Source organism: Vulpes vulpes, chromosome 10, assembly GCF_048418805.1.
Source record: "Vulpes vulpes isolate BD-2025 chromosome 10, VulVul3, whole genome shotgun sequence".
In the NCBI taxonomy this organism is placed as follows: domain Eukaryota; kingdom Metazoa; phylum Chordata; class Mammalia; order Carnivora; family Canidae; genus Vulpes; species Vulpes vulpes.
Window position 1 is genome coordinate 10,528,939 of NC_132789.1, and position 27,565 is coordinate 10,556,503.

The 27,565-nt window shown below is 50.3% G+C and overlaps 1 protein-coding gene across 2 annotated transcripts; it reads left to right on the plus strand.

Moving 5' to 3' along the window:
• The first annotated feature begins 457 nt into the window (after window positions 1-457).
• Window positions 458-22,176, plus strand: OAS3 (2'-5'-oligoadenylate synthetase 3). 2 transcript variants are annotated; one of them, XR_011994641.1, is made up of 16 exons: window positions 458-941; window positions 4,033-4,315; window positions 6,159-6,334; window positions 7,385-7,623; window positions 9,048-9,201; window positions 9,640-9,984; window positions 11,055-11,337; window positions 11,651-11,826; window positions 12,597-12,847; window positions 13,281-13,425; window positions 14,148-14,321; window positions 15,647-15,932; window positions 17,225-17,390; window positions 17,708-17,946; window positions 18,705-18,852; window positions 19,050-22,176. XR_011994641.1 is itself a non-coding variant. In XM_072722876.1 (16 exons), the coding sequence occupies exons 1-16, from the start codon at window positions 564-566 to the stop codon at window positions 19,059-19,061; spliced, it is 3,465 nt and encodes a 1,154-aa protein (XP_072578977.1). In that variant the 5' UTR covers window positions 462-563; the 3' UTR covers window positions 19,062-22,176. The 2 variants fall into 2 exon arrangements, 1 of the variants encoding a protein (XP_072578977.1); XM_072722876.1 differs by having other exon boundaries at window positions 462-941; window positions 17,225-17,400.
• The last annotated feature ends 5,389 nt before the right edge of the window (window positions 22,177-27,565 follow it).

Sequence of the window (27,565 nt, forward strand, 5' to 3'; positions counted from 1 at the left end):
GACTATCATAAATAAATAAAAATTAAAAAAAAATAAAAAAAAAATAAAAACTGCAATTCTAAACTTTTTGGAATTGCATTGAATGCCTGTATTATTTAGGAGGACTTGGCTCCTGTAAGAACAGAGCACGAGAACGGAGACTTGCACTGGGTTTGGATCCAGTCTACGTATGTGACCTTGGTCAAGGTGCCTCCATTCTCTGTACCTTAACTTCCTCATCTCTCAAAGTGGGCATGATAATAATAGCACTTACATCCTGGTTGTTGGGAGGACTGGATGCGATGATGTATGTAAAGCAATGAGGTACGAGTGTTCTGCAAATGTTCTTTGTCACTGGTGGTTCTTCAAATGCCTCCTTCAGCCAGAGAGCCGGCCTCGGGTGGAAGCCCCTCCAGGCTGCTGGGTTACAGGTGTGACCATGTCGTCCCGTCAATCCTGCACGTCTCTTGCAATGCTCAGGGTGCATGACTCGGTGCCCCTGCTAGCCCTCTGCTACTGTTAGGGCGTTTTGTTCAGGTGTGTTGCCGGTCATTGCAGCTGGCAGGTGTGGCTGGGCGGGGTGGATGCAGGGTAGGCGGACCCAGTGCTGGAAGAGGGGAGTGGAGAAAAGGAAACCGAGAGTGGGAAATCGGCGCCAGAGCCCAGAGCTGCTGCAAAGAAATGAAACTGAAAGCGGGAGAGGAACAGAAGGCCTGGGGGGAGGAGGGAGGCGGAGGAGGCTGGGGCAGCAGCGCCGCGCTCCCGGCCTCGGGCGGAGCAGGGCCATGGACGTGTACCGCAGCCCCGCCGCGGCGCTGGCCAGCCTGGTGACCCGCCGCCTGCAGCCGTCTGCCGACTTCCAGCGGGTCGCCTGGCGCGCCCTGGGCGCCCTGGCCACCACCCTGCGGGAGCGCGGCCACCGCGCCGCCGCCCAGCCCTGGAGGGTGCTGAAAACCGCCAAGGTAGGCGCCTTGGGGGCGGGGGGGGGGGGGGGGGGGGGTCGCCTCTACATAGGAGCGACCCTCAGATGATGCTGGCGCAGGACCTTGGGCCATGCGGACCCCCACGGTTCCGATCAGCTCTTTTCACTCCTGTCTTTGGCATATTTAGACAGCACACTGCTGGGCCCAGCGCCCACCACAGCCTGGCCGGGTGGGGACAGTGAACCCCACCTAACACGGGGGAAACTGAGGCACAGAGACAAGATCATGTGTCCAAGCTCCTAAGAGGTCCAGCCAGGTGTCAAAGCCAGGTAGCCCGACTCTTGCATCCTTGCTCCTCTGGGCTGCCTCTCATGGGTTCACTCGTTGGCTCAGTCATCTGTCTACCCGGTCCAGACAGACGCCAGTCCTCACACCACGGCTGACCCTCAGGATGCAGACACATGAGTATTCTTTAATAGCCCTAATAGCCTATTTACTGAGAAACTGCCCAATAACAATAAACACAGTCTCGTTAAATGAGTCATCTGGCGTAATGCTCACACTTAGTGAGGTACGATTATTATCCCTGTATCACGACTTGGGAAACCGGGACTGGGTGTGGGTGAGCCACCACCCAAGGCCAGTTTTTGTCACTTAAATGCCACACTGCCTCGGGGACCACAGGATGCCCACAGACTCAGGGAGGGAGGCGTCAGCTGCTATATCCTCAGTGCAAATTCAGGGGCCCCAGGGGTGCATGAGGGAAGCTGGCTGGGGTAGAGGGGACCTGGAGCTTGTCAGGGGAGGGATGAATACGGAGCAGGGGATGCCCCCAGAGCAGCTAGTGCTTTCTGACGGTGGAGTCGTAGCTTGGGAGGTAGGAAAGGGGAAGGGGACGGAGAAGAGACACGCAGCCACCTATGCAGTGTGGAGGTAGATTTCTGCCTTGGAGGTAGACAGGTAAAATTTCTTCGGAGCAAGAATTTAAGAATCTCTAAACCTCTGGCTTCCTCGGCTTCCCTGGAAAACCTGGAACAGCTCTCGTGGTTGCATTTAGCTTCCGGCCTTCTGATGGCTCCAGGCTTTCAAGGAGGCAGTGGTGAAGTGGGTACAGCTATGGGCTACCCTTCCAGCCTTGAGAAGCTGCTCCCTGCAGAGAGGACTCCGTGGAAGAATGGCTGATTCCAGGGCTGGACTGCGATGTGCGATGTGCGAGATGAGCCTGGGACTTCTGGGTCGACCAGAATGCAAAGAAGGGGTGATAGACCTCAGAAGAACTGCCCCCCCCCCCGGGAGGCGCCAACATGAAGGAGCTCCCCTGCTCCCTATATGATTACCAAAAACGTCTCTCAGCATTGCAAAACATCCCCTGGGACAAATGTCACCCCCCCCCCCATTGGGGATCACCACTTTCTAGATGCCCATGAAAGTGTATGTGGATGAAATGACACAGGGGCTGGAATTTCTCTTAAATCACATAAAGAGGAAACAGGGGTCAAATAAAAGGAGCAAATATGTCAAAGGCTTCTTTAAAACCCTTTCTTCGGGCAGCCCGGGTGGCTCAGCGGTTTATCGCTGCCTTCAGCTCAGGGCCTGATCCTGGGGCCCCGGGATCGAGTCCTGCGTCGGGCTCCCTACATGGAGCCTGCTTCTCCCTCTGCCTGTGTTTCTGCCTCTCTCTCTTTCTGTCTCTCATGAATAAATAAATAAAATCTAAAAAAAAACCCCAACCCTTTCTTCTTCCATGTAAGTGTAGAAATGTTCATAATAAAAAGTATTTTAATCTATGGGGAGGGGGTGCGGGAAGAAGGTGGGCTTGGAGCTGGATCTCCTGAGTTGACCTTCTGACCTTCAAAGCACCTTGCTGCCTCTCCAGGTGGGGTGTTGCTAAGCAACCTCCCTGCACTTTCGTTTCCCCATTTCCTCCTGTGTAAAGTGAGAGCAAACCACAGTACCTTTCTCCCAGGCGTGTTAGGGAGCTTCACTGAGATGATCATGTGCAAAATATGCAGGAAGTGCTCAGTCTACAATATTCTTCTGTGCTCTGCCCTGTTCCCCCTTGGATGTGAGGAGCTGGCAGCAAGCCAACTGGGATACCACTGGGATAATTAGCCATCCCAGCTTGGTCGGGGAGATGCCCCTGGAGGGCTAATCTTGCTTCTTGTCTTTTCCGGGCTGTGTTACTCACTTCTCCGCCCTGAGCCTCACGGTCTCATGCAACCACAAGTAACCACTTCAGCGGTATTGCCTGGAAGTGAGATTACAGGTTGTCAGGCATTTGACAGAGCTGCAGACACTGAGGAGAGACTCTGAGCCTGCGAGTTTCCTTCCCAAATCCCTGCTGACAGCTTTGCAGAAAGAAACACCCTTCAGAGAGGTGCCGCAAATTCAGTGGATCGTATCATAGGCAAAGGTCACAAACATTGTGTTCTGCAGACCAGAATTTGTTTCACCAACAGTTTTAATTTTTAAAAAATTGAAAAATTTTAAATTAACAAAAATGTTCTGCAGTAGGTTGCCAGCATTTAGAAACCATGAGTTTACAATTGAAAATTGCTTTTCGGGACACCTGGGTGGCTCAGCCATTGAGCATCTATCTGCCTTTCGCTCAAGGCGTGATCCTGGAGTCCCAGGATCGAGTCCCACATCGGGCTTCCTGCTTGGAACCTGCTTTTCCCTCTGCATGTGTCTCTGCCTCTCTCTCTGTATCTCTTGTGAATAAATAAATAAAATCTTTTAAAAAAAGAAAATTGCTTTTCTTTAAAACTCAGAGCTGGCTGTGCTCGACCTGAATTCATTCATTCATTCATTCATTCATTCATTCATTCATTCATTTGAGAGAGAGTGAGCATGAGCAGGGGCAGAGGGAGAGGAAAAAGCAGACTCCCCACTGAGCAGGGAGCTTGATGTGGGACTCAATCCCAAGACCCTGAGCCGAAGGCAGATGCTTAACCGACTGTGCCACCCAGGCACTGCTTGACCTGTATTTCTGCATGGCTTCAAATGCCAGGAGCTGTGTGCCCACAGTCTCCCCACACAACCCCCTTGCTTCACTCAGGTTGCCTGCCAGCCCGTGTGGGCCCTAGAATGGAAGAATGCAGAATTCTGAGTTATTTTTTTTCCTTTATAGGGAGGCTCTGCCGGCCGGGGCACAGCCCTGAGGGGTGGCTGTGATTCTGAAATTGTCGTCTTCCTCGACTGCTTCAAGAGCTACAAGGACCACAGCGTCAATAGGGCAGAGATCCTCAAAGATCTGTCGGACCTGCTGCAATCTTGGTGGCAGAAACCCATCCCCGGTCTGAACTTTGAGACTCTTTGGCAGGACAGGCCCGGGGTCCTACAGTTCCGCCTGGCATCCACGGACCTTGAAAACTGGATGGATGTTAGCTTGGTGCCGGCCTTTGACGCTCTGGGTGAGGGGTCCCTGGCCCCTTCCAGGCTTGGGGGCAAGATCATTGGGAGTAAGACAGGGCTTGCTGTTCGGACCCTGCCCCAACCTTCTATGTGGCCTGGGTGACCCTCTCTGGGCTCCAGTTTCCTCACTAAACATACTGAGAATGGGCCAAGAAGGTCCAGTTCCTCATGGATCTGTAGTCCTGGTGTCCAGGTGCTTGGCCCTTGCTCAAGCAACTGGGGAGACTTTCCTTCAGCTACTGCCTAGATCAATGCTGCTCAGCCCTTCTATAAATACCCCAAAGGAGAAGGCAAACGGGAGGTGCCTGGGAGCAGGGGACTGCGGACAAGGCCAGAATTCTGCAAAATCTTGTATTTTTATCTTAAAAGCATTAATGTGATTCCCCTTCATATTATGTCCATGCTTGATTTAATATAATAATGTGCCCCTGTGCCCACATATGTAAAATGAGGTTAATAATAATGGAACCCTAGTAATGCATCTTACAGAGTTTTTGGAAAGACTGTATGCATTAATGCATGTGATGAACTTTGAACAGTGCCTGGCACATGCTGTGACTATATGAGTGCTTGTTGTTATTTTTTTCTTATTATTTTTTGTTAAGATTTTATTTATTTATTCATGAGAGGCACAGAGAGAGAGGCAGAGACACAGGTAGAGGGAGAAGCAGGCTCCATGCAGGGAGCCCGATGCAGGACTTGATCCCAGGACCCCGGGATCACGCCCTGAGTGAAGGCAGATGCTCAACCACTGAGCCCCCCAGAGGTCCTATTATTATTATTATTATTATTATCATTATTATTTTCCACCATTCTTATTATTCTTATTGACCATGATGCTCTGGGGGATAGCTGTCGAATTTATCCAGGTTATGGTGTCCTGGCAGACAGCCACACAATCCCACACCTGCTACACCCACCCTCTGGGTACACATATATTAATCATAATAGCTACTACTTATTAAATGCTTAGCTATTCCAAACACCGGACATACTTTATCTCATTAATTCTCAAAATAAACCTATGAGGTCTGTACTGTCTTATCTTCCTTTTTATTAATAAGGACACTGAGGCACAGAGACAGACAGTAACTCACCCAAAGTCACACAGCATGGAAGCGATGATAGGAATCTGGGAAATTATGGAGAGTGTTCACATTTCCCAGGCTAGGCCCACAGGAAGTGGTGGAGAAAAGGCACATACTGTAAAGCCAGCCAGCTTTAAGTGCCAATCCTGTCTCCATCACTTGCCAGCTATATAACCTTGGGGAGAGTATTGAATTTCTCTGAGCTTCAGGGTCCTGGGCTATAAAATGAGGTGAAGAATACTTCCTGATAGGGTTTTGGTGGAGATATGGGGGGCTCACATGAAACTTTCAGCAGAGCGCCTGCCTGGCATGTCCAAAGCACTAAAAAAAAATTAGCAATCCCTGCTAAGGCATCAGAACCTCTTGCCTTCTATTTCTCCAGCTGTTTCCCTCTGGCACCAATTAATTAAAGGTATGTACGGTGGTATTTTAATACTGCCTGAGGGAGCCTCGGGGCGAGAAGAACTGCCAGGTTATAAGTACTCCTGACTCAGCTGGAAGCATCATTCCTATTTAACCACCTTGGGATATGGCTGATCTTCAGCCTGGCCCTGGGTTTGGAAGGAAGGGACCCTTCCTTCTGGCCTGGAGCTTTCCTCTCTGCCACATGAGAAGCTCCAGGCCCTCTTCTTTATCCTCCAACCCCCATGCTAGTGAATCTCTGCTCCTTCCACCCCCTGCCACCATATTCCCCCCAGTTTCTCCATCCTGTGCCTCGGAACCCTTCCTGATTCGCATCATTTTCCACTCACAGGGCAGCTCTGTGCTGGTGTCAAACCCGCGCCCCAGGTCTATTCGACTCTCATCCACAGTGGTTGCCAGGGGGGCGAGCACGCAGCCTGCTTTGCAGAGCTGCGGAGGAACTTCGTGAACGTTCGTCCAGCAAAACTGAAGAGCCTGATCTTGCTGGTGAAGCACTGGTACCATCAGGTGAGGCCTCCCCTGAGGGTCCTTGATGCAGGCATATGACTGTTTAAATTTGTGATTTCATGGCAGTGAGAATATTTTCTTATGTTTTGCAGCCATTCATGTTTCTCTTTGTGGGAACTGTCTGTTCATATCATTTGTTTATTAGTTTCCACCACGTTAGGTGTCTTCTTATTGTTGGTTTGTTGGAGCTCTTTATATATTCTGGGTGCTAATTCTTATTGAGTTACTATAATGTAAATCTACTATCCCTGTCCATGGCTTGTACTTTCATTTTGTTCATAGGTCTCTCACCACAGAAAAATGTTTGAATTTTAATGTAATCAGGTGTGTTCATGTTTTCCTTAAGAAAAACATGATTTGTACTTCACATTGTCTTGTGTAATAAGACTTTGCCTATCCTGACTTTCTAAAATTATTCTTCTGTGGTTCCTCTCAAAAGGTATTAAGATTTTCTTCTTATGTGGTTTTAGGGCTTTGAAACTATCTGGAATATTCTATGTATGGTGTGAAGTAATGTGGAGTTTGTATATCTCCCATTCCAGCCTCTGGAATAACAACCTCCCTCCAAAATATGCATGTTTGTTGATAGACTCTTATGCTTTGAGGAAGGGGTGCCCAGACTGTGCCTGGAGATGAGGGAACAAGCCCACAAAATGTTAGGGCACATGGCTTAGTCCTCTTCTTGGACCGTTCATCATAAAGCAAGTCTGGTCTGTGGAGGTCCTGGATTCCAGCTCTTGCTCAGCCACTGACTTGCTGTGTGACCCTGGGCAAAGTCTGCCATGGTTTCTTTTGAGGGATCAGTGACAGTCTCACATTAGCCACTGGCCTCTCTCTGACTGCTCCCCAGTCCTAAGGGCTTGAATCTCACATGGGCCCATGACTTTGCTGAAGCTCCAAGTCGAAGGCAGATGGGAAATATCAGGTTGCTCCTAGAACATAGCATCTCATCCCAGGCTTCAGCGTGTGGCGTCTGCGCCCCAGAGCCTGAAAGATCCAGCAAAGTTCTGCAGAGAGCTCTCTTTTCCCCTCCCCTTCACTGTCTTACAGGTATGCCAGGAGGAAGCGAAGAGGGAGATGCTGCCTCCAGCCTATGCCCTGGAGCTGCTGACCATCTTCGCCTGGGAGCAGGGCTGTGGGAAGGACGCCTTCAGCCTGGCCCAAGGCCTCCGGACCGTCCTGGGCCTGATCCAGGAGTATCGGCAGCTGTGTGTTTTCTGGACGCTCAACTATGGCTTCGAGGACCCTACAGTCAGGAGCTTCTTGAGTTCCCAGCTGAAAAAACCCAGGTACCTCCCCATATGCCCCACGCACCCACTTTCCTGGGCTAGGGCCACGGGAGATAATTAACGCGATAAAATAGGTCTCATTTCCTGAGGGCCAAAGCCAGGCACTGTACATGCACTCCCTAACTGGATTTAGCCCCAGAGGGAAATTAAAATCACTTGGGGCAATTTTGGTTTTTTTTAAAGACTTTATTTATTTATTCATGACAGACACACAGAGAGGCAGAGACACAGGCAGAGGGAAAAGCAGGCTCTATGCAGGGAGCCCGACGTGGGACTCGATCCCGGGTCTCCAGGATCACGCCCCGGGCTGAAGGCAGGCGCTAAACCGCTAAGCCACCCGGGCTGTCCAGGGCAGTTTTTAAAAAAGCTTTTTCTTGTGTGAACATATTTTATGCGTGAGGATTTTAGCGACACATAGTATACACATCCAAGGTGCACATTTTATTTTTTGGTTTCTGTTTTTTTAAAGATTTTATTTACTTATTCGTGAGAGATACAAAGAGAGAGTGAGAGAGAGAGAGAGAGAGGCAGAGACACAGGCAGAGGAAGAAGCAGGCTCCATGCAGGGAGCCTGATGCGGGACTCGATCCCAGGACCCCAGGATCACGACGTGAGCCAAAGGCAGACACTCAACCACTAAGCCACCCAGGTGCTCCTTAGGTGCACATTTTGGTGACTTTCTGTAAAGTGAACATGCCCGTGAAACCACCATCAGATCAAGGGAGAACAAGCTTCCCTTTTATTTCTCCAGGTCAGCAACTTCCCAAAGGTGACCCCACTCTGACTCTTACCATTCCAGTCCTATCTGTTTTGAAATCTTGAAATGGAATCATACGACATATGCTTTTGTGTCTGGCATCTCTTTCTCAATATCACGCTTTTGAGATTCTTCCGTATAGTTTTGTGTACTTGCTTATTATTGTTGATTGTTTTGTGTTGCCAAATAGTATTCAATTGCGTGAATTTATCACAATATGCTTTCCATTCTGCTGATGATGGATATTTGGTTGTTTCTGCCCTGGGGCTATTACAGGAAGGCTGTTAGGAACAGTCTAGAAGGGCCTCGTACATGCACTTCTGTGTATGGGCACCATTGGATACACGTGTAGGAATAAAGTGGCTACATCATGGTGGTAACTCTGAGTCCCTGGGGATGGATCCTCGTATTTTATGATTCTCATGTGCTGCCAGAGTTGAGGAAGGACTTTTGCTCCAATTTAATCTCTACAACAACCCACCAGAGCAGGCACTGTGGTTATTCCCATTTTGCAAATAAGGAAACAGGTTCAGAGGAGGTAAGCCATCTACCCCAGGTCACACTGAAAGTGGAAGAGCTGGGATTGGAACCAGTTCTGCTTGACCTCAGAGCCCCTGATCTTGACCATCTTACTAAACAGAATCTTCCTGTCCCTCTGGATTTGCAGGCCTGTGATCCTGGACCCGGCTGACCCCACATGGGATGTTGGGAATGGAGCCACGTGGCACTGGGATATACTGGCCAGAGAGGCAGAGTCCTGCTATGAGCACCCGTGCTTTCTGCAGGCGGCAGGGGACACTGTGCAGCCCTGGAAAGGGACCGTGAGTGAGGGGCTCCTGGGATCCTCATCAGGTGTAAAGCCACACCCAATTCACATGCTCAGTGTTGCCTGAGCATCTACTGGGCGCTGGGGCCGTGGGGTGTGGGACAGAGTTCAGAGTGGAGGCCACAGGCACTCAAACAATCTGATCACCAAGCTGAGCCTGCTTGGAGGAACATCTTTGAGTGCATGCATGGGGTCAGTGTCTGCTTACCACAGTGTCTGCCCAGCACAGGGCTCCTTTTAAGAATTTATCCCGTCTGTAAGGGCACTTTTTTCTAATCTTCACAAAGGCACCATATGGGCCAGCAGTGCACCCCCTCCCCCACTTCCCACCTCTGAATCTCAGTCACCCTGACTATGTTGGGAGGGGGCTGGCAGGAGAAGGGATGGAGAAACTTCTATGCCTGCAAAGACAACTCCTTCAACACACCTCCAGGGCCTTCCACGTGCTGGGTGCTCAGGTTTAGACCACCCCATCCAGCGAGACGATGCCCAGAGGATCCCTGGGAACAGCAGCAGTCTCCATGCTGTGCCCCCAAGGACAGGAAACAGGCAGCCCTCATGGCCAGCTCCCCGACCCCCAGGGCCAGACAGCATCACCCCTTCTACGCTCGGGAGGTCTGTGGATCTGTCTCAGATCGCCACCAAGGACCTGGACCGCTTCATCCAGGACCACTTGAAACCAAACCCCCAGTTCCAGAAGCAGGTCGGCAAGGCCATCAATGTCATCTTGGGTTGCCTCCGAGAGAAGTGTGTCTACAAGGCCTCGAGGGTCAGCAAGGTGAGTTGGTGGATGGGGACGCTGATGGAAATGTCCTGGGTACCACAGTAAGGAAGGGAAGGAGCCAGAGCGACGCAGCTGAGGGCTGGCAGGTATATATCCGAGCGCTAGCTTTTAAACAAAATTTTAATGATAGTTTTTGAAACTACTATTACCGTAATCAGACCACGTCCCTCCTCTGCTCAAAATCCTCTGCGGTTTCACAGAGCACAATGGCTTCAAGGCTGGTAGGATCTGGTCCTGGTCTCTGACCTTTGCTTACCCCATACTGGCCTCCTGGCTGCTTCTTGAACTCACTGGGCACAGTCCATACTGCCTGGTTTCTATTTCTGGAATGTTCTTTTCCCCCTCCCTCCATCCACTTGGCTCCCTCCCCCTCCTTCGAGGCTGGGATCCCAGTCCCCTTCCCACTGAGGTCTGACTGCTCAATTTACAGCTGCAACCTCCCTTCCATCTCCAGTCCCCTCACTATTTTATTTGTCTCCACACAGCACTTAGCACTTTCCGGAGGCTTTTGTTTGCTGACTGTCCCTCCTTCCTCTCCCCCTGCTAGAATATAAGTTCCAGGAGAACAGGGAACTTGGATGTACTCCCATATCTTGGTACATGTGAGTGCTCAATAAATATGTCTTGAACAGATGAATGAATGGATTGGTTGGCTGGTTGATTAAAACAGGCCAACAAAGCACATCTGCAGGCCTCATTTGACCCTGGGACCTCAATTTGCTACCTGTGGTCCAGATGTGCAGTCAGTAGATGCTGCAGGTGATTGGCCAAAATCTTTCATCCTTGCACCCCATGCCACCGCACTCCCGTTATCTGTTGCTGCAAGTTGGTCTGACTCCTGAGGGTCAGAGGGCAGGGGCAGACAAATATAGTCAGACCCTGCCAGGCTTCTAAGAATCAGAGGTCACAACCCTTGTGCAGCCTGCCTCTGTTGTGGTGGCCCCGGGCCTCACATCAGTGAGACAGTACTGTCGGGGTTGCAGATGGGGTGGAGCAGTTGGGGTCAGAGTCTGACTCCTGAGCTCAGGGACAGTCATGGGTTTGAGATGTTCCTTCCTCTGCAGGGGGGCTCCTTTGGCCGGGGCACAGACCTGAGGGGTGGCTGTGATGCCGAACTGGTCATTTTCCTCAACTGCTTCGAGAACTACAGGGACCAAAGGGCCCGCCGCCCAGAGATCCTTCAGGAGATGCAGGCACAGCTGGAATCCTGGTGGCAGGACCCAGTCCCCGGCCTGCGCCTCGAGTTTCCTGAGCAGACCGTGCCCGAGGCTTTGCAGTTCCGGCTGGTGTCTACGGCCCTAGAAAGCTGGATGGATGTGTGCCTGGTGCCCGCCTTTGATGCCGTGGGTGAGGGGCGCCTCCAGCCTGTGCCTTGGGGATGAATTCCCTTGCCCACTATGCTACGTAGCTTGTCTAGGGGTCAAGATCACTCACCTTGCAGAGTCATTGGCTAGATTAGTGAAAATTACTGAAAAGCACCCAGCACATATTTGGTGCTAAAAAAAAAAAAGTTCTATTCTACGTTGTAGATTGTGCATCACTGATTGCACTGCTATGTGATTAACGTTCAGATATTAATAAAGGCTGGTGAGTAGCTGGGTTAGGACATGCCGCTGTCGTCGTTAGAGCTGTGCCCTCAGCGCATTTCAAATGTCCACAGGGCAGCTCTGTGCTGGTGCCAAACCTGCGCCCCAGGTCTACTTGACCCTCCTCCAGAGCGGCTGCCAGGGGGGCGAGCACGCAGCCTGCTTCGCGGAGCTGCGGAGGAACTTCGTGAACGTTCGCCCGGCAAAACTGAAGAGCCTGATCCTGCTGGTGAAGCACTGGTACCGCCAGGTGAGGCCTCCAGGTATCCTTGCTCCTCTTGAGAAGCAACCGCTGTCGTGGCAACTGCTTCAGCCAATCAGCTCCTCCCCTAGGCAGACAGCTCCCTTCCTTCACTTCTTGTTGGCCATCCCAGGTCGAAGGACCACCTCCTCCATCCTCCACTTCTTCCCCAGGCCGGAAGCCCTTGCTGAGAGAGGGTCTCTCCTCCATCAGGCCCCCAAGTGCTCGTTTCTTGTGGTTGGGCTTCACCATCCCTCTCTAGCTCATCAGTTTCTCCCCCTTCCTCACACTGCTGATGCTTTCCCTGCCCTTGCCCACCCCCAAGCCCTAGCTTATGCTGTTCCACCATTACTGTCCTCTGCAGAAATTGTACTGAATAAACCCTGGGCATCCGCCACTAAACACTTCTCTGAATGCACTGGCAATCATGTATTCATTCAACAAACATCTCCTGAGCACCACTGCTGCTAACATCACTATTGTGACAGCCATTGGCATACCAAGCTAAATATGTTGCAGCCCCCATTCTTGTACACCCTAGGAAGAGAGACTCCATGCAAAGATCAAGTCTGGTCTCGGGTCATTGTGTGACCTTGAACAAGTCCCTATCCCCACCCCGGACCTCTGTTTATCCACCTGTAAAATAAGAAGCGTTCTATTTTTTCTGTGTTTTTATTTTTTTTATATTCCCCCTCCCTCTCCAAGTACATAGGGCCATGCTTAGCACACAGTAGGTGCTCATATCCACTTACTCTTTGGTTGGCTTTTGGGTGACATAGGTCGCAACTCAGAACAAAGGACAGCAGCCAGCCTGTGCCTCTCTGCCTCCGGTCTATGCCCTGGAGCTCCTGACCATCTTCGCCTGGGAGCAAGGCTGTGGGGAGGATTCTTTCAAAATGGCGCAAGGCTTAAAGACTGTTCTAGAGCTTGTCCAGCAGCACCAGCAGCTCTGTGTCTACTGGACAGTCAACTATAGCTTCGAGGACCCAGCGATCAGAACACATCTTCTTGGCCAGCTTCAGAAACCAAGGTGCAGATCCACTTCCCCATTGCCTTTCCTGCATCATCCTTCTCCTCTCTCGCTGTTGCTGGACAGTCATTGTATCCAAAAGGGGACCAGGGTGGGATCTGGGTGCCCCAGGCCCACTCCCAACTCTGCTTCCTTCTGGACTCTTTACTGAGGAAGCAGGGACACCAGAAGCCCCAAAAGGAGCCAGGGTCAGTTTCATTAACACAATAAAATATCATTTCTTAGATTAAGGGGCCTAATACCTTCCTGACTGGAGCAGCCAGGCAGGAACCTTCCTGTGCTTGCGAGAGATTGGGCCAAGCCTAAGGTCCTGACACTCTTCTCCTTCTCTCCAGATCCCACACCCTTTCCTAGTCCCTCTTACCACCACTCTCTGCTCCTTCATTGACTCCCATCTTCCCCACCCCTGCCTGCCCATCTACTCTGCCCCCAGACCCCTGATCCTGGATCCTGGTGACCCCACCTGGAATGTGGGCCAGGGCAGCTGGGAGCTGTTGGCCCAAGAAGCAGCAGCTCTGGAGACTCAGGCCTGCTTGAGGAGTAGGGAAGGCACATCTGTGCAGCCATGGGATGTGATGGTAAGAGAGGAATCCCTAGGGTGGCGGATGCTGTCGAGACCCCCTCCCAGGTCCCCTTTCCCCACTGGTGCACACATCCCCAGCTGCTCAGAGTGTTTGCTGCTGGCACTTACAGCTGAAACATGCAGATTGTTCAGTCCCAGCCAGGACTTAATTAACATGGGTACAAAAGGCCCTCCTCTGTTCTACGGCAAGACCAGCTCTATGATGCAATTCTTAGTCCAGTGTCCCCACGGGATCAGGAAAAAGCTTCCTCCAGCTGGAACCTTACTTAGCTCCTTCTCCAGCCCTCTCCTACTTCCCTCACTCCCCTTCTCCTGCAAGCACTGCCCCCAGTTAAAACATGCACAGGAAGCCCCATCACAAGCTCTACTTCCAGGGAACCCCGCTGACAATGATAGCCAGTTCCCAAAGGGACGTGATTTTATCGCATTTACTATTTTTCAGCAGGAGCTCATAACCAGTGCTTAATACTCCAGACAATCCAGTGAGGCATGAGCCTAGTTCTTGCCCATATGGGGAGACCAAGGCTGTATGTTGGTGGTGGAACCAGGACTTGAGCTCAGGTCCTTCTGATGCTACCACAAAGACCTGCCAACCAGCTGAGGAAGAAGAGGGATATGGGAGATAGATAGTGAAGGTCTCATCCACGTAGAATGTCAAGAGTCAGGGCCGGGGCATTCATTGGGAGTCCTGTCTCAATACCTGTATTCTTTCTGTAGCCTGCTCTGCTTTACCAAACCCCAGCTGGGGACCTTGACAAGTTCATCAGTGACTTTCTCCAGCCCAACCGTCAGTTCTTGGCTCAAGTGAACAAGGCTGTTGATACCATCTGCTCATTCCTGAAGGAAAACTGCTTCCAGAATTCTGCCATCAAAGTGCTCAAAGTGGTCAAGGTAAGTCCCCAGAGAGCTGTGGACGAGTGGTCGGGCAGACTGCTGATCTTTCCCGGGGTCACCAGGGCCGCTTTTCCGCTGATCACCAGGGCCAGGCCTGACCCACTTCTGTAGTCCTTATAACGATCAGCACAAGGCCAAGTATAGAAGAGAAACCAGAATGTGGTTGTGGGTGGATGGCAGAGAAAGGACCCAGATGTGTCCAACAAATCTGTTTTGGTTGCTTGTGACTACCAATTCAAGAGGAGGAACAAAAGAAATATATTGGCTGATGCAAACGGAAAGCCCTGGAGTTGATCTCCCATCAGGTACAGCTAGATCTAGGAGCCCATGCAAGGTCACCGGGACTCAGCTTTTCATCTCAGCTTTTGGCTCTGCCATCTTGTTTTGGGTAGGCCCTCTCCATATGATGATCCTTAGCATCTCTAAGCTTCCAGAAAGGGGAATTCTGTTTTCTTAAAGATCAAATGGAAGGCTTGGAATTGAATCTCATTGTCCTGACTCAGGTTATCTACCCATCCCAATAATTACTGGGGCTAGAGAGACATCATGCTCTGACTGGCCAAGCCTGGCTCCTATGGTGGAGTCAGCTCCACATGGACAGGAGTGTGGGGGAGGGCGATTCCCCCAAAGAAATTCAGGATGCAGATTCCAGAAGGTAGAGAAGAGATGCTGGAAGTGTATAAAAAGCCACATTATCTGCTGCATTGGATACAACCTCAGTCCACAACTGAAGTGAGACTCAGGTCAGCTCTAGAAGATTATCAGCATAGAGTCAGCCAATGAAAAGTCCCAGGCCTGACGATTTGCTGTGTGACCTCAGGCAATACCTTCCCCTCTCTGATTCTTACCTTCCTCATTCATAACACAAAGATGATAACCTGGTTCACTGGTTATCAACTGTGACTTCACTTAGAATCAATCACAAGGAAAATTTTAAAAATTTTACTGATACCAAGTCTGCCTCCCAGGCCAATTAAATCAGTCTCAGGGGCATAGGAGCCAGATACCAGTCATTTAAAAAAAAAAAACTCTCCTGGTGTAGACGGGCTTGAGAACTACAGGCCAAAAAGAAAAAAAAAAAATCTCTCAAGTCTCTCCTAGACCCCAAACCTGATGGAATGAGAAAGTTTGCCTTTGTTGAAGGGTTTTAACTTTTGTCCTGAACATTTCTTTTTCTCATAATCATCTTGTATATTAACCCCATATTAAAGAGGTAAAGGAGAGAGGTTAAGTGACTTGCCCAAGGTTACACAACAAGTTCCCGACCCACAGGCTCTAGCAGAAGTCCTGCGGGGGTCAAGCCACCTCTGTGTCCTCTCCAGGGTGGCTCTTTAGCCAAAGGCACAGCTCTGCGAGGCCGCTCGGATGCAGATCTAGTGGTGTTCCTCAGCTGCTTCAGCCAGTTCGCTGAGCAAGGGAACAGGCGGGCTGAGATCATCTCAGAGATCCGAGCCCAGCTGGAGGCATGTCAGCAGAAGATGCAATTGGAGGTGAAATTCGAGATCCCCAAGAGGGAGAACTCCCGCGTATTGAGCTTCTCCCTGAAGTCCCAGACGATGTTGGATCAGAGTGTGGACTTTGACGTGCTGCCGGCCTTTAACGCCTTAGGTGAGGTACCCAGGCATAGTCCTGAGAAGGGGAAAAGCAGAGGCAGGGCTGCCAGGGACGGTATTTGAGGTCTCACGGTGCACAACCAGACCACACCTGTTCCCAGTGTAGGCATTGTACACATGTATGCTTGTCACCAGTTTCCTGCAAGGTGTCTGGAGAAAAGGATGCCTTTTTCTATTTTTTTTTAAGATTTTGTTTATTTATTCATAGAGACACACACAGAGAGAGAGGCAGAAACACAGGCAGACACAGGCAGAGAGAGAAGCAGGCTCCATACAAGAAGCCTAACGTGGGACTCGATCCCGAGTCTTCAGGATCGCACCCCAGGCTGCAGACAGCGCTAAACCGCTGCGCCACTGGGGCTGCCCAAGATGCCTTTTTCTAATTCACACTACAGTGTTATGTGGTCTAACAGTGGCTCTGGGCTGCGTCCTTGTCTCAGCAATTGCACCAGCGTGACGAACGTCCTTGAGTAAGGGACTTCCCCACCTTGAACACCAGTGTCTTCCCCTGATGATGTGGGTATTGGAGTGTCTCAGCATATCCCCAGCTTCAAGTATTCGTGTGCTACTTGCTGCCTTCTGCACTTGCCACAGACCTGTAGGATCCAAGAGTTCAATAAAGGCACGGAGTATGTGCCTGGCATTCTTCCAGGCACCACAGATAAATCCCTGGACAAAACAGACCTCTTTGTATCTATTCAGTTCTGAGTTTGCATTGGAGAGTTTGCAGAGTGAGGACATCCCCTGTATCTGGATGTTTTTGGTTCCTAAGGTTTGGAAACAAGTTACAAGGAAGGGACTCACCCGGAAATGTATCTGAATCTACACGGTTCTTCAGAAAGCAAGAGTTTGAATGTCAAGGAATACCTTTAAGTGCAATGAAACCAGAGGGTGACATCAGCTCACCACGTACAGTCCTGTTACCCACCGGAGGCCCTGAGACCGAGGCTTTCCCTTTGTTAGAGAGGGATGAGCAAGCATTCAAGAGCTGAGAGCCATTAAAGATGTGTTAGCTCCCAGCTGAGACTTTCTTCGTGATAGATAGACAGAAGGGTTGAAAGGGGGCAGGAAGGAAAATAAGATTCTTGCCAGGGACTTAATGCTGGGCCATGCCATGTGTGGGCTCCAACTAAAATCCCCTGTGACTTACCTTTGCCCAAGTGGGCCCTAGCCCACCCATGGGGAAAGTGAAGATCCTGGAAGTAGGAGATCCTGGAAGTCCTTTCTCAGTTGGCCCCAGCGGGACTCTGGGAAATGAACCGATGGTGGCCTCCTCCCTATCTCCAGGCCAGGTGGTCTCCAGCTACAGGCCCCCGTCTCAAGTCTACGTGGACCTCATCTACAGCTACAACAATGCGGGCGAGTATTCCACCTGCTTCACTGAGCTGCAGCGAGACTTCATCATCTCTCGCCCCACCAAGCTGAAGAGTCTGATCCGACTGGTGAAGCACTGGTACCGGCAGGTTTGGCACAAGGACGGGCCACCCTACTGGGAAACATTGAGAGGGGGAGGAGGGGGCGCAGGGGGCTGGTGGAGCAGAAGGAGGGATATTTCCTAGCTCTGGGAGCTGAGTTTGCCTCTCTGTAAAATTGGGCTGGCGTAAAAATCCCAAGTTACAGGATTTTGAAGGGATGATGCCCGGCCAGGCATCTGACATGTGGAGGTGCTCAGTGAAATTTTGGGGTGTGTTTGCCAGCTCTGGAAGGGTCCCTCCTGTACTGCTTCATTGCCAGTGCGAACGGACGCATCCTTTTTCCCCTATTCCCCAGTGCAACAAGATGCCCAAGGGAAGAGGCTCCCTGCCCCCTCAGCATGGGCTGGAACTCCTGACGGTGTACGCCTGGGAGCAGGGTGGGCAGAGCGCCCAGTTCAACATGGCCCAGGGCTTCCGCACCGTCCTGGAGCTGGTCAGCCAGTACCGTCAGCTCCGTGTCTACTGGACTGTCAACTACGATAACGAGGACAAGACTGTCAGAGACTTCCTGAGCCGGCAACTTCGCCAGCCCAGGTTCTGGCCCACCCTCCCCATCACAGAGTCTCAGATATGGGGTCACTGGCTCTCCCCACATCCAGGGGGCTTCGGGGGGAGACAGCAAAATCCTCTTCCCAGAACTGAGCTCCTTCCTAACAGGGATATCCTTAGCACATAAGGGACAGGCAGTCTGTTTCCTGGCCCCGCTCTAGAAGTAGGGTTGCCAGATGAAATGCAAGACTCCATTCAAGTTTGAAATTCAGACAAACGGTGAATGACTTTTTAGTATAAGTGTGTCCCACGTGGTATTAGGGATATACTTATGTTGATCCAAAGCTCAAATTTAACTGGGCATCCTCTCTTTCTGTTTGTTAAACCTGGCAACCCTACCTGTGAGCCCACTGGGTAATGTAAGCATGTCTTATTCTTTGGGATTTTGCCTGCCTCCGCAGAGAGAGCAGAGGTGCTTTCACAAACTCATGATGCATCTCCAGCCCACGGATAACGGCAACTTAGCATGATATGTTGAAAAAAACTCTGAGATGGTGACATCTCCCACAGGTGTAGGAAGGGAGAATGGTAGGACCAGTACCGAGACTGGTTACCAACGCCTGCTACCTGCTGAAGGGGTGTGGCCCAGATGAACATGGTGATTGATTAGTAATGTCTGCCCTGGATGCAAAAGGGAGAAGTGGCCCGTGCAGAGTATTGGGTGAGGGAGAACGGTCCAACCAGTCCCTCAGGAGGATACCCAGATGTTACTAGGATAAAACTGACCCTAATGGGAATTGCAGGCCCATCATCCTGGATCCAGCTGACCCGACAGGCAACCTCGGCCATAATGCTCGCTGGGACCTGTTGGCCACAGAAGCTACAGCCTGCATGTCTGCCCTGTGCTGCACAGACAGGGATGGCACCCCCATCCAACCATGGCCAGTGAAGGTGAGAGAACTATGTGCAGCAGGGGCACACTTCGTTGGGGACAGTGTGCTCAGGAGAGGGGCGTGACTCCAGCCAGAGGGGCAGGCCCAGCCATGGCCCCATATGTGTGCCTATGCCCCATGTCCTGGCTGTCCCTGTGGTCTCAGCTTCGCCAGGAAGGTTAGGCCTAACCAACTTCTTCTATAACCTTCCCCCAGGCTGCTGTGTGAAGGCCAGCGAGTCTATGTTTGTACCAGATGGGCAGAAGGACACCAGCCCTGGAGTGAGGAGACTCAGGGTTATCTACTAGTGTGTGTGTCTGTGCACACAAGCATGTGTACGTGTATGTGAGGGAGAGATTGATCCAGTGACTCCACTCCTCTGTCCAACCTCCCATCTGACATCCCTGCCTCCCCACCCCGCACTCTCCTGCTCTGTGTACCCAGCCCGGCTGAGCCCCATTGAACACCCGCTTGTATCAGATGGGCACTGGCCACCTCACAGACTCCCCTGCCTCTTGTGCCATGCATCAGAGTCCAGGATCTGTGGGTTGGCCGCAGCCTGAGTTGCCAGCCTCCTGCCATGACAGTGCTCTCAGTTACTGTTGCATCCTACACTGTGTCCTACCCCTGCTGAGAATGTCCTCCACCTTCCTGACTTCTCTGCCCATCCAAACCAGCTCACATCTCCTGTTGAAACTCATCCTTGTCCTCCCAGTGGCCTCTCCTTCTTCTCCAGTCCAACAACTTTTCACAGAGAAAACAGTCTTCATGCCATTTGTCAGCCACAGTCAGTTGATAGTGGCTGCTTGGAGTCCTGTGTTCCAGAGGATTCTGAAGAATGGCTCCATGCCTGGGAAGAGTGATCTGATCAATTAGTGATGTCTGCCATGGATGCAGTAGAGAAAAGGGATGGCATGAGTGCTGTGATTGATTGGCAGTGTCTGGCCTGGATGCAGGACTACAGTGTATGCCTAAGCTACTGAGGAGCTCTCTGAGCTCAGCCACTGGCAGGAGAGCATGCCCAGATTGGCTAGTTTTGTCTGTCACAGACAGGGAGTGGGGGCATGTGTACTATGCAATTCCTCGTGGGACACCTGACTGAACGCCTTATGGCTAGAGCCTTATTTTCTTCCCCAGATGTGTATCTTAAGGGCCATGCCCTATTTGCCTTCCTGAATTTTTCCTGGGCTCCTGTCTTCTCTCTTGACCTGCTAGAACATTGCCAATGGGATTCTCCATCCCCAGAGCCTAAAGATGCCAAAGCCCAAACAACAGTGCACAGCCTGCTTCTTCTCTCTGCCTCCCAGGGCAAATGCACCAGGTGCATGCGAGGGGCACTCCAGTGTCCCTCTTAGTCAGGGCTCAGCACAGAAAATGGAATAGTCCAAGAATCATAAGCAGAAAGGGACTCGATCTAAATCCCCGGATGGTCTGGAGGAGCTGAAGGCAGGGGCTGTGACCGGGCTGTGGGTTTCAGATTAGAGTACCATGGCTGAATCACCGGTCAGGAAGCTGTTGCTGCCAATGGCACTGTCACTGTGCCACAGCCTCACAGCCACAGAGCGGGGGGCCAGACCCAGAATGTTGGTTGTCTGGGCTTGCTCGCCATCAGCTCAGCAGGGTGATGCCTCGGTCTCCCTTCTTTAGCACAATCTGAATTACAGCCAGAACTCTGGCTGCAGGGCCCGCAGGAGCAAATGTTGAGTCTCCCACCCTTCGTAGCGCAGGGAGGAACAGAGGCCTAGCGCTGACAACCAGAGTCTGGGACAGCATCTGTAGCAGTTGCACTGTGAACATCTGTCATCTGGATGGGTGAGGGGGTGGTCCATCCCAGAGGGAGGACCAGGAGGAGGCAGGCCAGCAGGAGCCATTATGCATCTCCCCACCCCCTGCCCCTACTGCCCCCCTGCATGTCTCAGAGAGTCTGATGCTCCGTGGCCTGTTGCTGGGCACTGCCTGTTGGGTGCTGAGTCCCTTGGGGCTGCTATCACAAAGAACATCAGAACAGGTAGCTTATCAACAACAGAAATTATTCCTGGCAGTTCTGGGGGCCAGAAGTCAGCACAGTCAGGTTCTGCTGAGAGCCTTCCAGCTTGTACATTCCTTGTGTCCTCACAGGGCAGAGAGCTAGCCACCCCTCCCTCCTCCTCTTGTAAGGGCACTAATCCCATTCCTGAGGGCTCCACCCTCAGACCTAATCGCCTCCAAAGACCGCAGGTCCTCATACCATCACAGTAGGGGTAGGGTTTCCACATAGGAACTGGGGTACGCAAGCCACTGCAGGGATGCAGGATGGGGGTGGGGGCGAGGAAGGGCCTTTCCCCCACTAGCTCTGTGCTTGGAGAGAGACAGTGCTAGAGAGCAGTTCCTCTGCTTCCCCTGGGACTAGGGCTAGGAGGGTCCCCTACCACCTGTACCACCTGTGTGCCTCCATCCCTATCCTGCCTGCTCTGGCAGCTGAACTGATGCTGAGGACACATGGTGCTAATAGAGTCTTCTTAGACTACCTCACTGCCTGCCTGCATATCAGGGGATGGGATTCTCAGGACCCCAAGTTAGCCCTTTGGGGTTGGCCAGTTCCAAGAGCTCAGGGCAGACACTTGCAGGCAGCAGAGACCTACCCCACCAAGTGTCCAGCAGCAGGTGGGGACCTGGCCTTGGCCTCACAAGCTGCTGGTTGTCTTCCTGGGAGGAACTGGGCTGGTCTGAATAACTTCCACCTCATGACAGGGACTCTAGGCTTCCCCCTCAAAATGATTCTTGAATTAGGTTACCCTAATTGTGAGATGGTGGGAAATGGGGTAGATCCAGTAGGTAGAAGGTAAGGAGGACCAGTCACTTGGGCTGGGCTGATCCGAGCAGGGATTTGTTTTACTCTTAGCACCTTGATTTTTGACAATGGCCACCCTGGTATTGACGTGGTAACCCCACTGTAACTTTTGAGGGCTTCCTGATATAGCCACACCCTTCAACGTCAATCTTAACTTGATTTACACATTTAATGATCCTAAAGATATCCACAAAATGCCCTTGTGCGCTTTTCTCTGGAAGTAGACAAACTGATACTGAAGTTCTTATGGAAACATATGCATGCAAGAAAAGTTCAGAAAAATGCAGGAAAAAAGGGAGTAGCCCTAGCCACTATTAAAATTTACGGGGGGGCTGTGCACCTGGGTGCCTCAGTGGTTGAGCATCAGCCTTTGGCTCAGGTCGTGATCCCGAGGTCCTGGGATCAAGTCCTACATCGGGCTCCCTGCATGGAGCCTGCTTCTCCCTCTGCCGATGTCACTACCTCTCTCTGTGTGTCTCTCGTGAATAAATAAATAAAATCTTTAAAAAACAACAACAACAACAACGAGTATCCTTGGGTGTCTCAGCGGTTTAACACCTGCCTTTGGCCCAGGGCCCGATCCTGGGGTCCCCGGATCGAGTCCCAAGTCGGGCTCCCGGCATGGAGCCTGCTTCTCCCTCTGCCTGTGTCTCTGCCTCTCTCTCTCTCTCTGTTTCTCTCTGTCTCTCAAGAATAAATAAATAAAATATTTTTAAAAACAACAACAAAAACCTTAGTAAGAAGCCACAGCCTTAGGGTAAAAAAATATGAAAAGCTAAATGTGATCAATCAACAATTGAATGCTAAACAGAGAGCCAGAAGGCCTCCTTGGTAGCACACACAGAGGCTCCATTGCCAGAAGCCAGAAGCCAGAAGCCAGAAGGAAATGAGGACCCAGTCCAGAAACGCACAGTGCGCAATGTAGAACTCCAAATTGTCAAAAAATGACAATTTTTTTTAAAAATTAAAAGTTAAAATGAACAAAAAACAAAAAACACAAGGCAAGCCACGTTACAAGGGGGATCCATTATACTACTTCCAGAACATTTTCATCAGCCCCAAGAGAAACCTGAAACCCATTAGTAGTCACTGCATTGCCATGACCCTTTGCCCCCAATCCCTGGCCATCACTCATCTGCTTTCTGTCTCTATTATCAACACTTCATATAAATGGAATCACACAATATTTGTCCTTCTGTGTCTGGCTTCTTTCACTTAGCATCACATTTTCGAGGTCCATCCGTGTTGTAACTTATATGTCAGTGCTCATTCCTTGTTATTACTGGACAATATTCCATGGTATGAAGAGACCACATTTGTCCATTCATCCTTTGATGAATGTTTGGACTTTTCCACTTTGTGGCCATTATGAAAAATGCTATGAATGTTTGTATATGATTTTATGTAAACATGGATTTTCACTTCTCTTGGGTGTATATAGATGCCCAAGAGAATTGCTGGAATCATGAAATTACTGGCTTACATGTGTTTAACCATGAGGGCCCACCTCCCCATATTCCACAGCAGCTGTGCCATTGACACACCCTCCAGCTGTGAATGGGGGTTCTCCGCATCCTGCCCAACACTTGCTATTGTCTATCATTTTGATGATAGCCACCCTTGTTGGTGTAAAAGAGTTACATACTCTCAATCAGTTCTGCTAATTAAGATCAGGACTCTACTTGGGAAAGAATGGGACTCTGACATACAGCCTGGAGACATAAGGGTGAAGCCCCTGAAGATCTTGAGTCCTCAGATTCTTCTGAACAGTTAGAGCTGCAGAAATGGCCCAGCCACCTTTCCTATTAAAAGCTTGCATCTCCCCTACCCTTTACAAGGAGACGCTGCAGTGGCCTCTCTTCCATAAATTACCCCCTGGCTCCCATGACCTGCATCCAGTCCCCCTCTTGCATGGTAGGCCTAGAACGAGGGCTAAGTCCCAAAATAAGCCAGCCGAGGATTCTAGGCCTAATGAGGGAGGGATGGACCTGTACCCCCAAATAGCTGGAAGAGCCAGCCAATGTGTAGCAACAAGTCAGGTGGCTATGAGTGGGAATGGACCCAAGGTTACTTGATCAAGGGGCTGTTGAAGAAGAGTTTATTGATTTGGAAATCCCTCCTGGAATTCAGGACTTCATATGCTGGCCAGGAGCCCAGTAGAAGATGCAAGCTTGACGCTGGCAAACCTTCTAGAAAAATGAAAAAGTTTAAGCGCCACACTGGGTGAGATCCGAATGACAATACTGTCTGAAGGATGGGGGAAGATGGGGTCTCTCTCTCCAAGGTCAGAGAGATGGACGTGGGGGGGTAATAGGCCACCTAAGGCCAAAAGACCCACCAAATGATCTCTCATGGAAGAGCAGAGAAGACAACTTTACGGAGGCCATGAGGAATAGGCCAGTATGCGCCCCAGCATTGCTAAGAAGTTCAAGGTGCCTCCTCCATAGCAGACATCATCATGGCCCCCCTACTAGCGCTGGGGATGGTGGACCTTGAAATAACAGCAGCCACAAGACAACCTTCTCCCATTAGGTGGACACAATTCTACTGTGAGGGGAAGGGTCAAGGGGTAGCTGGGAGGCCCTGAGCCCCAGAGAGTTAAGGAGCTGGTGATAAAATAGGGTGTCCCTAGGAGCAGACAAAAATGGACCACGAACCAGGGAAGTGCTCAATCTGAACCATAGATATACTTCAAGGACCAATAATTAGGACTCAGGGAACTTCCCTCCAAATTGACACCATACCTTCCCCAGTGCTTCCCAGGGAGCCCATCTGTGATCCATGACAACTCCAGAAAACATCTGATCCTAGAGTGGGGGGTGTGGGGGGGAGGCTATAAAGATCAACTTAGGAGAACTATTAAAATTTGAATATAAAGGACGCCTGGGTGGCTCAGTGGTTGAGTAGCTGCCTTTGGCACAGGTCATGGTCCCAGGGTCCTGGGATCGAGTCCTGCAGGGAGCCTGTTTCTCCCTCTGTCTATGTCTCTGCCTCTCTGTGTGTGTCTCTCATGAATGAATAAATAAAATTTTGTTTAAAAATTTAAGAATCTCTTCTTTATATGTGCTATAAGAAATGATAACATTATATCAATGTTAAAATCCCAAACCTCATCACCATCACCGTTCTGTGTTTATGCAACAAGCTATCCGTGTGCTTAGGGGATACATATCGAAGTATCTAAGAGGAAAGAGGTCTGGTGATTTTGACATGTCAAAGGTTCATCAGTTCTAACAAACGTTCCAGTCTTGGGGCCGGGGGGATGTGGATAGTGGGGGAGGCTGCGCATGGGAGGGCAGGGGATCTCTGGGAAATCTCTGGGCCTTCTGCTTAATTTTACTTCAAAATATAAAGCCTATTTTTTTAAAGATTTTACTTTTTTATTCATGAGAGACACAGAAAGAGGCAGAGACATAGGCAGAGGGAGAAGCAGGCTCCCTACAGGGAGCCTGATGTGGGACTTGATCCCAGGACCCCAGGATCACAACTTGAGCCAAAGGCAGACGCTAAACCACTGAGCCACGCAGTTGTCCCTATAAAGTCAACTAGAAAAAAAAAAACTAAACTAAAAGGGCATAATATCTGCAACATGCGCTCAAACAACAGCAATACCGTAATAATACCGATTAGATGTCCATATAGATAAATGAGGAACCAATGTGGCAAAATATTCGAGGGGAAGGGCATAAGGGATTTCTTTGTATTGATCTCCCACATTTTCTCAGGGTTTCAAATTATTTCAAAATAAAATGTGTTAAAAATAATAATAAAGCATGGACTTTGGAATTAGGTCATGCAGAGTTAGAACCTAGCCAGACAACTTATGAGCTGTGTGACCTTCCACCTCTCGGAGCCTTCATATTCTCACCTAGAAAAGAAGCCTACTGACCCCCTGACCAGCCTACCTCTAGATGTGGCAGGAACAGTCATAAGGACAAGGAAAGACCCTTATCGGGTGGGTGTGGTAGCTAAGATTCTCCAGAGAAACAGAAGCAATAGGATGTATAGATCCACTTCAGGAACTGGCTTTTACTGTTGTGGAAGCTAGCAAGTCCCAATTTTGTAGGAGGGAAGCTGGAGACGCAGAAAGAAGTTGATGTTGCAGCTTGAGTCTGAAGGCCATCAACTGGTGGATTTTCTTCTTCCTCAGGAGAGGTCAGTCTTTTTCCTATTAAGGCCTTCAACTGATTACGAGGCCCACCCAAGTTATGAAGAGCATTCTGCTTTATTCAAAGTCTACTGATTGAAATGTTAATCTCAACTGGGAAAAAAAAAAAAAAAAACCTTCACAAAAAGATCTAGAATAATGTTTGACCAAATATCTGGGTACCATGGCCCAGCCAAGTTGACATACAAAATTAGTCATCACAGTGGAGAAGAGCTCTGTTCTTCCCACATCTCAGGGATTTTTTTCTGCCTTCTGTATTATTTATTATTGCTAGATAGAGGCAGCTGATGGGAGCCCTCAGGGGGTTTCACTTTCACAGAGTTGCACATCTGTTTCCCCTCTGGCCTATGCACTCCTAGGCTTGTGTCCCATCCTTGCTGGGCCACGTAGGTGCCTGCTGGGGCTTCGTAAGCATCCACATGCAGGCTGAGGAACTGGGTGCAAGAAGGTCCCGCCTGCGGACCACTCCAGGATCTATACGTGCCCAGTGATATAGTTTTGGAATGTTAATGTGTTTGGTGGGGTCCAGAGCTGGTGGCCGAGAAAGAATTCTTGAGATATCTTTGGTCAGAAAGGTGGTCTTATTAAAGCACAGGGACAGGACCCCTGGGCATTAAGAGCTGCTGCCCCAGGGTTGTGAGGGGCAACTGACTATATACTTTGGGGTTGGGGAAGTAAAGAGAAGGGACGTTCCAAAAGGATTCCATATGCTGAAGAAGACTCCCAGGATCCTGGAGGCCTGGCTCTTGTCTGGCTGAGGTCATTTTTTTCCTTCTAGGGAGCCAGAGGCAGCGTTAACTTTAAGACAGTTGGGGATTTCCTGGAGAATGTTATACTCCCCCTGCCTCACGGATTTATCAATGGGCTGTGGGTTCTAAGGTTATCTCATTTTATTTCCTTTTTTAAAACAAATTTATTAAAATTAAATTAAATTAAATTTCCCCTCTGCCTTTGTGTCCCACATCACCCAACAGCAGAACTGAAACCTGAGCCTGGCTCAATCTTTGCCTTTCCATGTGTCCCCAAGCAAATCAATCCCCTCTCTGGGTCCCTTTCCCCTCACTGCCCCATGGACTCTGACTTCCCTGGCCCCAGAGACAAGGGTGTGACAAAGGAAAAACCAAGCCCCACGTGGAATCATTTGCCCCCTCACCTCCACCCCGTGACAGCAAACCGAGACTTAATTATAATTTTAACCTATGCCTGGAATGGGACCTTTGAAGAGTCAGCCTGAGATTTCCCCATCAGCACTAGTGATGTCATCTGCAGGATCAACACCCTGCCGGTCCAGTCCTTTGGCCCAAAAAAGGTGTCCTGGCCTGAACTGGTCTTTTCTTTTCCCCTTCATAGCTCCTTGCCCCGCCCTCTTTCCTATAAAAACCCTCCACTGTGTACAACTTTTGGAGCTCTTTCTACTTGCTAGGTGGGATGCTGCCCGACTTATGAATCATTCAAAAAAGCCAATTAGATCTTCAGATGTACGCCACTGGATTTTGTTTTTTAACAAGGGGGAAAAGGGAAAGAGCTTCCAAAGATGACCCCTGTCCCCTGTAAAAAGATTATTTGCTTAACAACTTCTTAGGTAGCATTTGCTGAGCATCCCCCTCCCCCCTCCCCGTTCTAACAGGAACTCTGTGAGAGAAGTACCATTGTTATGCCATTTCACAGATGGGGAAGTCGAGGCACAAATAGAGCTGGCCATGTGCTCAAGGACACACTGGCATTTATCGAGGC

What these genes read in the sequence shown, in the direction of transcription:
- OAS3 (XM_072722876.1), top strand. Translation starts at nt 564, where the DNA reads ATGCAGGGTAGGCGGACCCAGTGCTGGAAGAGGGGAGTGGAGAAAAGG. An exon ending in GGGTGCTGAAAACCGCCAAG is followed by an intron (nt 942 to 4,032) that starts GTAGGCGCCTTG and finishes TTTCCTTTATAG; the next exon opens with GGAGGCTCTGCCGGCCGGGG. An exon ending in GCCGGCCTTTAACGCCTTAG is followed by an intron (nt 15,933 to 17,224) that starts GTGAGGTACCCA and finishes CCCTATCTCCAG; the next exon opens with GCCAGGTGGTCTCCAGCTAC.